The sequence below is a fragment of the Mirounga angustirostris genome, unplaced genomic scaffold, assembly GCF_029215605.1.
Source record: "Mirounga angustirostris isolate CCGP_5_RB_7025 unplaced genomic scaffold, mMirAng1.0.hap1 SCAF_1, whole genome shotgun sequence".
NCBI classification, from domain to species: domain Eukaryota; kingdom Metazoa; phylum Chordata; class Mammalia; order Carnivora; family Phocidae; genus Mirounga; species Mirounga angustirostris.
Window position 1 is genome coordinate 93,502,938 of NW_026991709.1, and position 12,050 is coordinate 93,514,987.

Here is a 12,050-nt window from a genome sequence, read left to right on the forward strand (position 1 = left end):
GCAGGTGTCTGCTACGCAGAGTTCGGAGTCCGCGTCCCCAAGACCACGGGGTCAGCCTACACCTACAGCTATGTCACTGTCGGGGAATTTGTGGCGTTTTTCATTGGCTGGAACCTGATCCTGGAGTACCTGATTGGCACTGCAGCTGGTGCCAGTGCTCTGAGCAGCATGTTCGACTCCTTAGCAAACCACACCATCAGCCACTGGATGGTGGACAGCGTGGGAACCCTCAATGGCCTGGGTGAGACTGCCATATCCTCTTACCCCAACAAATAAATGGGCTCCCCCTTCAGGATTCAATTTGACAAAATGTTATCAAAAGCCTTAAATATGTCTCTTTTTTTTTTGCAAAGTAGTTATCCTGTGAATCTATCCTAAAGAAATCATCCTAATTTCCATAAAAGCTTTATATGAAAAAATATTCATCACAGCCTTATTTATAAAAAAACAAAATTAGAAGCAGCCTAAGTATTCTACAGTGGAGCAAATGATTACGTAAATTGTGGAAGCATATTATGTAGCTTTAAAGCTTTAAAAGGATGATTGGGAAGACTGTTGTAATAACATGGAATTTGTTTTTGATGTAATGTCATGTGACAAAGGATACAAATTGTATATGCATCATGTTTATAACTATATAAAAATAAAACCAATGCAGGAAAAATAACTGTTATGAACTTCTCCAGTGGTTTCATCAGATTTTTTTAAATTTCCATAAATAAGCACGTGTTAATTTTTAAATGACAAAATATACTTTTAAAAGGGACAAAATGGATTCCAGTCTAGCAGAAGTCAAGGAGGGGTAATATAACTGGGTAAGTACTAAATAATCAGAACTTCGCGTCACAGATACCAGGAGCTCCATCCATCGCTTGCTCCTGCTTTCCATCCTGATGTCTGACTTTACCCTCTCATATTTATGGGCAGCCACACAATAGTTGAGGAAGCTTGGGGGTCTTGCGACAGAACTTCCAAGGACAGCTGCCATGGCTTTGTGCTACTCATGTGACTTTGGTGTCCCTATCTCAGAAGAATTAATAAAAATTGCTGAGCATCCAGATACCACGAGAAGATTAAAAAGTACGAAGACCACATCTCCACAGTATACTGATTTCACAAAGATTTTAGGTCCGAAAAGGCCTCCGAAATCGGGGAGTGCAAACCCTTCACTTTACAGATGAGGTCCAGGGACCTGAGGCATTTGCCCAAGGCCACACAGCTGATCATGGGCGAAAGTGCAGCTGAAATTCAGGAGCCTGACAGCTGAGGCAGTGCCTTTTCCCCTCTATAGAGGGCAGGAGTCCACTGGCCAACAGAACAGGCATTAACAGGTGGGGTGTGTTCACTGCTTCTTTTCTCTGCAACCACATACACATAAACGCAAAGAACATCCTTCTGCCAATAGCTTTCAGAGATACACATTTTAAAACTTTCTAAAAATGAAAAGACTGCTGGAATGGAATGGAAAATTTATGGACTATAAAGTGAACAACAGTGAAGATAAACCAGTTTTCAAATAACATGTTAAACCCATATATACACCAAGAATGTCTCAGGACAGATCTGACTTCAAGTGTTCTATGCCACAGTTCCATAGGCCGTGTTGTCATTGTCATGTCATGTCGCCCAATTTTGGGTCCAGGATATCAGGTCTTCTTACCTATATACCAAAACCTTCCCATTTGCAAATAGACACCTGTGGACCACAGTGTGGGCACACGTGCACACACATACACACACTTGCACACAAGCGCACATGTGGACACGCATGCCCGCACACACTTGCTTCTCCTCCCTCCATGACAAACTGATCACCCTTGCCAGAGCTGAGTGCAAATGCCTGACAGGATGCTAGGAGTTTGCATGGCCCTTTTTTCCCTCTAGACAATATTAACTCATATCTTTGCCCTCTAGGGAAAGGTGAAGAATCATACCCTGACCTTCTGGCTCTAGTAATTGCCATCATCGTCACCATTATTGTTGCGGTGGGGGTAAAGAATTCCGTGGGCTTCAACAACATCCTCAACGTGCTGAACCTGGCAGTATGGGTGTTCATCATGATCGCAGGCCTCTTCTTCATCAATGGGAAATACTGGGCCGAGGGCCAGTTCTTGCCCCATGGCTGGTCAGGGGTGAGTTCATCTCTAAAGCCTCGTAAGGCTATTGCACATTCTGCCTTCCACCCTGTGGCTAGTGTGAGACATACTTTCAAAAAATGCTGCTCTGTCCCATAATCTTCATGGCATCTTTTTCATCACTTTTTATCTGAATTTAATTGGAATGCTCTGAAAAAGAGGTTCCTATATCATTTTTTTTACTTGTTTCACAAACTTTTATTGAGACCCTATTTTATACAAGTAACCATAATAGATTTGATGTTTTGGTCATCTGAAATATGCCTAATCCTATGCGAAGTACTCTGCATGTAATACTTAAGTGACCTAATAACCTTGAAACGAAGATATTTTACATTCTGGTCTTACAGATGAAAAACTCACACTCAGAGAGGTCAGGGGACTCCCTATTAAGTGCACACTCTAAGTGGCAGAGTCAAGACCCAAAGCCAGGACTGTCTGACTCCAAAGCCTGTATTTGAAGAGCTTGGTCCTAGAGAATCCCTCTAGAGTATTTTCAGAAAGACAGATCACCTTAAACAGACAAGGCAGTAAAGGAGTCAGAAGAGAGGGTAGGTAGGTTAAGGGATGAGTGTTGCCTGGGTATAAAACTAGGGAAACAACAGTTTTTAAATTTAATCCCAATGTTTGACCCAATGTAGAGAGCCCCACTGAGGCTAGGTGCAGCTGAGAGGGCACAGTGAAGGCTGGCCATAAATCCCATTCTAGTGGCATGGTTCATGGCATCGAAGTCCACCTGGTGTGGTACCTGGGAGTTGGCCAAAGAGTAGGCTGGACTAAAAGAACATTTTCAGATCTCATCCCCCTGATCTGAGTGGTGAGGTTTACACTAAAAAAAAAATGGGAAGATCAGAGGGCAAAGTCTTTATACTGACAAGGAATTCTAAATTATGCCTGGATCCTTTTTCTGGTATGATGAAAAATACCTACTTGATGAATTCATTGGTAAAAGTCAACTACCTATTCCTTTCTTGAAAATAGTAGAACATAGATCAGAGAATTTTGAGCTGGAAGAGATCTTAGAAATCACCTGCTTCTACCCCTCATCTAGCAGGTGAAGAAACTGAGGTCAAGGGAGGCACGCCTGCCTAGCCCTGGTAGAGAGCAAGTCCGGGACACCACCAGATTTGCTTTTGTAAAAAGCTCTTGCTTAGACTGGTTTTCCTCCAAGATGTCCAGGGACCAGAAATCTCTCTTGGAGAACACTCAAAATAACTCCCGTCTATTCTGAGCCGTGCCATACTGTTCAATGCAAAGAAATAAGCAAGAGAGCAATTTAAGCCAAGATTTCTAGTCTTCTGCTTATCTGTAAGAATTCCACAGTACCGCAAAGTTCATCCCTCCTCCATCCCCCTTGAAATGCAAAAATCCTGAAACTGGTCAAAACCAGAAGAGACAAAGAAACACTGTTGACCCCATTCTGGGTCCCCAAGTCGACATTTTCTTACAATACAAATCGTTCCTTCCCTATCAAATAAAAGAAACAACAAATTACAAGAGTGGCAAAGAAAGAAGTGTTTTTCCGGAATTCAACTGCATTTTCATCCTAGCACACGAAAACGTTCTCACCATTTTTTTCACAGTCTAAGAAATTTTGGGGTCATGGACTTAGTGTTAAGACTTTGGCCAATAGCTAACTTCTGTGCTTTCAGATTTTCTCATTCTTCAACTGGGAAAATTAATTGCACCTAATGTTTGCCAAAAAGAATAACATCTTGGATGGTTTTTTGGTACGCATTGTGTGGTTAGCAATAGTGATACTTACAGGAGGGAGGAGTTAGAGTTTATCGACTGCCTGTTAGGTGCCTGGCATTGTGATCGACGAATATTATTTCACTCTTATAACAAAACCTTAAAGCAGGTGCGGCTGTGCCCAACTTAACAGATGGAGAATCCAAGGCTCAGAGAGGCTGGATTCATTTAGCTGGTCAGTGCCAGGACTGAAATTCCTAGTCGGGTCTATGTGACTCCAAAGCGTTTTCTATTGCATGGTCTACCTTGTGCATGATTGCCCCTTGTTTCTGAGCTTTCCTTAAAAATGTAATAAGATAACTAATCTAACATATTACATTCTCATTTCCTTTAAGCTTTCACAAAGTCGTAAGAGTCTTAGGGCTAGGAGGAGCATTAGGACATGGTCTAGCCTCTTTTCTTACCTTCAGATGGCCCTGTAAACCAGCCCAGGCCAAAGTACATTGTTTACTAAGACATCATAGCAAAACAATTTGAAAACATTTTGTAATTACTCAGTTCATGCCTAATTTTCAAAAATCTAAGAGCTCACCCACATGGCACACATTACAGTCTAGGCCCCATGTAAAGACTGGAAGCAGTTAATCTCTTCTGTGCAAATACCCTTTGCCCATGCTGAAGAAGATAAACCAATCTTTGAACCTGTCCTTCTGTCTTTGTTCTGGGGTCTTTATTCTCTCTGGGGGTCTCCTCTTCCCACTCAAGGGCCTCATATCCCTTTTCGAGATAGTCAGAAATCCACCCCATGGAGGAAGGAACTAATCAAGCCAGCCTCAGGGGTTCCCATTTATACACCCAAGTTCTCACTAGCTTTTGTAGCAAGAAAAGAAGATCAGAAGTCAGGCATAAAAAAAAGAAAGGAATGATTCCATTCTTAACTTACCATTTTCTTTGTGACACACTCTTTCATATGCACTTTTCATGTAATCTTCACAACAGGCCTGATCTCTACATCTACATCAAAATATCTTAAGTTGAGAAAATTTAAAGTTACAGATCTAGATTGTAATAGAGCTGAAATTCAATCCTAGTCCTGGTTGAGTCAAAGTCCTTATTTACTCCACTACCCCACCCCGACCTGGTTTTGGACATATGGGACCAAATGTCTCTTTTTGCACCTTTGGCCTCACCAACCCAACCTCACTCCAACCCAACCCTATGTCTTGAGTAGGTTTGTCACTGGCCGCCAGAAAGCTTTGGCTGGGATTTTGCATTTTTCACTGCAAATTCATTATCCCTGTAGGAAATTCAAATATGTGGTCTAGTGGCTGTGACTAAAAGCATCAGCTGAGCACAAAGGACAGCCCAGTTTGAGGATGGTGCTGATTCATCCTCTTTCCTATCTGCCTGGCCTTGGGTTTCTGCATAGTACATATCCTCCCTAGCAAACTGGCCTGGACCTGTTCTTTCCCAACTTTGTTTTCTGGTCACTTTTCCAGTCCAAAAGAACCTCTTTGTTTTTGGTTTGGTTTGGTTTGGTTTGGTTTGGTTTGGTTTGGTTTGGTTTGATTTTTAAGTAAGCTCTATGCCCAACATGGGGCTTGAACTCATGATCCCAAGATCAAGAGTTTCATGCTCTACCAACTGAGCCACCCAGGCACCCCTAGCAAGGCCACTTTGAATATGGATCCTAATTTTTAAGGTCTGACACCCTCTCATGAACATGTCATCCACCAAGTTAATAAACACACTCCCTACTCTCTTACCTAACAATTGTCAACAAAAGTGATTTGCCTACTTGGCAGCTGTATGGTCTTCTCCTTAGGGAAAACCTGATCCCTACCCCTGACAAGGGGCCTAGTTCAGAGTTCTAATCCACTTCAGGTAGGATGGGATGGAAAAGATCATTGTGTAGGAGATGGTTTATAAGGATACCATTACATGACTTGAAACACAATTCTCAAGTACTTTGAAGGGGTTAATAATGAACAATCTGTCCTCTGGCCATGGACCCTTCATAAACTTACTCTTTCCCTGCTCCAACCACATTGTTCCAAAGAAAATAGCTTAAGGAATGGTTTACTCACTTACAGGTTCTGGGTCAAATGCTTCTTTGGTCTTGAAGAGCTTAAGAACAACAAATATTTTTCTCTAGATCAAGTAACTGCTGGCCTTCAGCTGAACCCCTGCTTCCCTCTACAGTTCCTCGGCCCCTAAACATTGTTGGATGTGTATTCCCTGTATGTTATTTGTTCCTGATGCTATCTTATGGTTTTTCTTTAACCAAATAAGATACTCTACCTGCACAAATAGCTCCCAGGAAAATGGTCCATAACAAGGATTTGTGGGGAATGCTGACTGCCTCCAAACAAAGGGAAAGTTGTTTTTCATCTTCTCTATATTTTAATTCATTTGCTGGAACCTATTAGCACATTCTACTGTCACTGTGGACAGGCTGCTAATAGCTGTGGAGCATGAGGGTGGTAGAAAATGCTATTAAATTTGGAGTTTTGTCTTGTTACCTTGGGAGTGAATTATATAAAGTTGCCTAATTAGCTCCTAGGCATCTGGCAGACTGGCCAAGGAAGAATACGGAGAGCTGCCTCACGAATACCAATAAAACATAGGGGGCCACCTTTTAGGGACTCCACACTCTGAATAGCATGCCACTCATGACCTTGCTTTTGACAACTAAATAAGCTGCAGCCAGCCCTCCAGCAACTGAGGCACGTGCTGCTTCCCCACTAAAGCTCTATAGAGGGATGGGCTGATCTGGATCACCCACATGAGCAGCTACCCCAGGATTACTTTGCGAAACCATTTCTGCTTATGTCATCAAATTAAAAAGTCAATTTTTAAAGTTATGATAAAGTACCAATGAACCTAGAGACACACATATACACACACTTCACCCACCGATTTCATTTACCAATGCTCACTCCTAAGTACATACACATTCTTTCATACATGGAAGGGAATCCTAATCACAAATCCCTGTGGCCAAATCTGAGGTCTGGATAGAGCAAAGTGGAAAGTAGTTTTAGTGGTCATTAGGGCAGAGACACATGCATACACAGGTTCATTTCCTGGCTCTTTTGTGTTCATCAATCAGGTCCCTCATCAATCCTTGCTTGCAAGGAAGAAAAACTCATTCAAACTAACTTAAGTAAAAAGGTGACCTTATTTGCTAATTTTATTATCTTCTCTTCGATAATCTGTTTATTTGATCTATATCTTGTTAGATCAGGATCTGTTTGATCTTGGCAGGTATGCTGAGGTTTTTTTATTTGCCCCTACCCCCCAGATCCATTATCCACTCTCTGTTCTATGCTCCAGAAAGCCCCTCGCTGGTTGCTCCCTGTTGGATTTAGCTAGTAGGCTTCACTGAAATCATTTCATTTAAACCATCTGAGTTAAATTCTGTTTCCTACCTAATGCAGTGGAAACTCTAAATGTCCTACCTTTGATCTGTCCAGTCGTCCTTCAACCATAATGGCTTTCTAGTTCTACATAGCAAATTCAGGTTAACAGACATTCTCTTTGCAAACTTTTTGTCTCTATTCCCAACTTGACCATAGTCAATATTTTGATATCACATAATTATCAGTAATTGCCATCTATTTTTTAAGTTGTTTGGAAAATAGTAGCATTTGTGCCTTACAAATAATACAGACACCTATTAATCTTGTTCAGTTTATTACTACAGTCAAGGTTGTATTTTGGATCTTGCAATGTCCTTTAGACTCCAAGCCCCAGGGGGTTAAGCTCAGAATACTTTTGCTCATGACTGTATCCATATCACAAAGCACAGTGCCTGGCAGAAGGGAGCAGGTAATAAAATCTGTGTCTAGTTCTAAAAAAAGAAACAAGGAGGAGGAGGAACTTGTTTATGCCTTTGGGTTTCATCTGTTCTAGAAAACTTAAAATAGTAATAAAAAATACCACTGGTAAGAGCTAATATATATTAAGCACCTACTGTAGTCTATGACTGCAGTTCACTATATTATCTCATTTAATCCTTGTAATCACACTATGAATTAAATATTATTTTCATCTCCATTTAAGAAAATGAGTTTCCAAGAGGTTAGGAACTTGTTCTAGGTCACCAAGCCTGTATGTGACAAAACCACCCTAAGTTTGACAGTCTACAGAATCTGCTCTCCCAATCAAATCCAATGCTTGCCCCTCTTACCCCTGCCCTATGTATGGCTTTGCCATTCCCTCTGGAGCTCACAGTATACTTCTCCTCCAACTGCTTCATGGTCAGTACATCAAAATTGTGGAAGGTGTCTTCCATGTCTTCCGCTGAGTCTTCTTTTCTTCAAGTTACACATCCTTGGTCCCCAGTGATTCCTCACACAGCGTGACTTACAGACCTCTCATCTTGTTCTAGTGTAGATGTGCCCCAAAGTTCTTATTTAAGACACTTCCACCCCTCCCCCCTTCCTCAGCAGTGAGGGTTGGCTATATCTATGAACTTTCCATCCAGAACTCACCACACCAAACAGGCATAACACTGTCTTCCTGGGACACCCTAACTGGGAGTGATACATCATCAGACTGATTGTCGTAACAGATCCGTATGATTCACAGGAGTTGTGTGTGCATGCATGTGCGTGTATGTGTAAGGGAAGAAGGATGTTATAGGAAGAGAAAGCAGAACCTGTTTTCTGGAAGCTGTCTTAAAGCAAGGCTTTCCTTAATGGGGGAAGTTTAGGGAGTCTGCAATCCCAGCATCTATTCACCCTTAAAGACCAAAAACATGTTCTAGGCAACTGAAAACAAGCACGTTTCCAAACCTGTGAACCTCCATGCACAATGAAGTGAGATCTGTTTTCTCTCCTTGACTGGAGGCCCAAATATTTTCCATTCCCTGAAATGAAAGGACTTCACTGAAGTGAAATTGGGAGTTAACGCCCCTCCCAGAAAGTAGCCCTCCAACAACTGCTTGTTTGAGAAGTTCTTTCTCCCTGAGTTATTAAAATAGACCAGGAGTTCTTCTATTGTTTTGTGCTATGTGCTCCTTGGCAGTCTGGTGAAGACTCTGAAGCCCTTCTAAGAATCGTGTTTATAAATGAATAACCTAATTACATAGGAATTCAAAAGAAATCAAATATATTAAAATATAGTTATAAAATATTTTTAAATTGTGATACAATAATAATGTGTTTCTTTAATAGTGTTTTAAATATTGATATCTATGTCTAATAACTATTGTAATTTGGAAGTAGCAACAAGCACAAGTGATATTTCAACAACTCTGCAACAATCTATTATGGAAAAAATATCTGATCGCTATTGGTGACAGAGTCACAGGCACTGTTCATTACTTGCATTCGTTATTAAAAGAAATGCTAATGTTCAGTCAGAGGTTAGGAAAGATAAAGATGTAATCTCTTCCCAGCAAAATTCATAGACCCCCTGAGTTAAATGGACCCCAGGATGAGCTCCCTTAGGGAACTGAAACTTTAGAATCTTAATGGGAGAGACTGTAGAAATGACCAAGTCATCTTACAAGTGAGCAAAACTTGATTTGAGGTGTGAGATCTTCAGTTTTTAATGTACCTCATACATTCCAGTACTTAGTATTTTGTCTTTTACTTATTGAGAAACTAGTGGGAAAGTTTAGGAGTGAAAATTTGAGCACAGGTTATCTGCTTGGTACATGTATTGAATTTCATCATGTATAAGCTGTATGTGGAGAAAAGAGGGAAAATGGTCCATTCTACAATGGAGCTCATTCCTGGACCCCTGGCTAGAGCTTGCATACTGCCAAGGCCCCTCACCCTCTACATACAAGTCTAGAAAAAGTTCTCTCACCCTCTCCTAAAAGGACATTCCCCAAGCATTCGAAGAGGCACACTTTTTACTTTCAGCTGACACTGAAATGCTAAGGTGGGGAAACTTCAGTGGATTCTTTGGAAGAAAGTAACGCACTCCGCAAGGGAAGATTCTCACTGACATCTTGACTTACCACGTCCCAACCACTCTTGGAGCCATAGAAGCTCCTGTCCGACAGACATCCAGCAGGTGTCACTGGATACCACCTCCACAGCCCTACACTGCCTTGTACCACACATCTTCTCCTGCCTTGTAGCCCAACGAGGTCACTCAAGCCTCCAAAGGAGCAGAAAAATCCAACTGTCTCTACCTGTCTTCCCATGAAAGACAAGAGGATAATAGACAACTGAAAACAAGCATGTTTCCAAACCTGTGAACCTCCATTCCCTGAAATGAAGGACTTCACTGACGTGAAATTGGGAGTTCTGAAGATCTGAACATCTTTTATATCGTTTCAGATCTAGAAGTTACCACAGAGATGATCTATTAGGGGTACTAACGGTAATTTGGGCAGGACAACTTTTTGTGCAGAAGTATTTGAGCCCTGTACACTAAATGCTGAAAGCGCATGCCCCATGTCTCCGTGACCATCACAAGTAGCTCCTCAGATTTCCAAACAACCCCTAAGGGAGGTCAGACAGCCCCTGGTTGTGGATGAGAACCATTGAATGAAAATGAAGCACAGAAATGTTAATGAGTTCCCCCAAGACATAGAGATAGCCAACTTATTGATTTGCTTATAACCCCACTTATTTCCAAAAATGATTTGAATGTGTTGAACAACCCAGTTTTCATTTGGCCGAAATTCTCCTTATCTCCATTTTACACATGTGGGAATTGCCCAGCGTCACACAGCTAGAAAGTACTGGAGATCAGAACCAAACATTGAGCACAAGTTCCGCCATGTTCCTCCCTCTGCTGCTCAGGAATGTCGCCAGGCACTGGGCAGTTGTGGGTACCACATGTTAGGCCCTGGTGCTGCTCGGACACTCTGAGTCTGAGAAATGCCATTGTCCCACCAGGTGCTGCAAGGAGCAGCCACGTGTTTCTATGCTTTCATTGGCTTTGACATCATTGCCACCACTGGAGAGGAAGCCAAGAATCCAAACACGTCCATCCCTTATGCTATCACCGCCTCCCTGGTCATCTGCCTGACAGCATATGTATCTGTAAGTACTACATCCTTTCAGGACTGTCCTGATGGTCTTTTCGTATTTGGCCATAAAATGTAGCTCCGGTACTGGGTTACCTTCTGTCAGGAAGTGGTCCCTTCCTTGTGCTATCTTGGTGTCTGTATGCATGTGTCCATGCACCCTCTATCCCACCCACCCACGACAAGAAGAAAATCAGGACTTCAAACTGGAGATGGGAGCACCCCTCACTGCCTTCAGCCTTGGCCTCCGAGTCTCCATCCCCGTTCCTCCCCACACACAGACTCTGGGTGTCCACTGCTGCCCAGGGGATGGTGTACAGGGAGTGGGCTGCTGTCCAAGGAGCTCAGATCATAGGCTGGCAGTAACGGGTGGGTGTGCAAGCAGAGGCATTGTGGACCTCTGTGCACCCTCCTCAATGCTCTTCTGTCTTCTGGGAGCTTCCCGGCAGCGAGAGGCAAGGCTCTCCCAGAGTGGGGAAAGAGAGTACATCATCCTCTAGAGACACTCTTCCCCTTAAATCTCGGGGGAAATTTCTTTCTGTTGTTGCTCCCTCTTTTTATACCAGTCCAAGCATCTTTTTAAGGTTTTCCTACTGAAGGGAATCCTCAGAAGGAAGCCTTCAGGCTTGTCTGCTCAGGATCACCTCCCTGAGATGATCTTCACACTTACGATGTGTCATTTCTCAGGTCCCATCCCAGAATTTCTATCACAGAAATAGTTCACTCACAGCCAACATGCCCCCCCCCCGCCCCCACCGCCGCCGCCACTGCCCCAACCCAGCCCCTGGCAATGGAGAGAACCAGGTAACAAGCCAGTAGGTATGTTGTTACACAAATGCCCCAGGCCCTGAGAGTCCCACTCACTTCAGTTACCACAAATAGGAAAGAGCCAGCAGCTGGAGACATGCCCTATCAGCCCTGCCACCCTGGCTGCATAGCATAGGAAAAGAACCTCCTTCCCAAAAACTAAAACAAAACAAAAACATATTTAGCAACTAAGGAAGCCAGATCAGTGGCTGGCTTGATCATTAAGGCAAGCTGCAAAATAAGAGTGTCCTGGACACCAAAGGGAAACACAAGAGCAGCCTTGGATGTGGTTCATAGGAATTCAGCTGCTCCTCGAAATTGTTTTAGAAGTAGGTCAATTATCACCTTCCCCTATGCACACACAGGCAAGCAGTTTCATCTTATCCATACCCTGGTTATCCCTGCAGACAGGGTGTTCAGGG

General features: G+C 42.7%; 1 protein-coding gene across 1 annotated transcript in view; it reads left to right on the forward strand.

Annotated features, from left to right (window-relative positions):
- The window catches only part of SLC7A14 (solute carrier family 7 member 14), a 48,968-nt gene that overhangs the window by 20,001 nt on the left and 16,917 nt on the right, over window positions 1-12,050 (forward strand). The window contains exons 2-4 of the mRNA XM_045863684.1: window positions 5-241; window positions 1,915-2,132; window positions 10,691-10,837. Coding sequence (XP_045719640.1) covers window positions 5-241; window positions 1,915-2,132; window positions 10,691-10,837 — 602 coding nt within the window. The remainder of the gene's footprint in view (window positions 1-4; window positions 242-1,914; window positions 2,133-10,690; window positions 10,838-12,050) is intronic.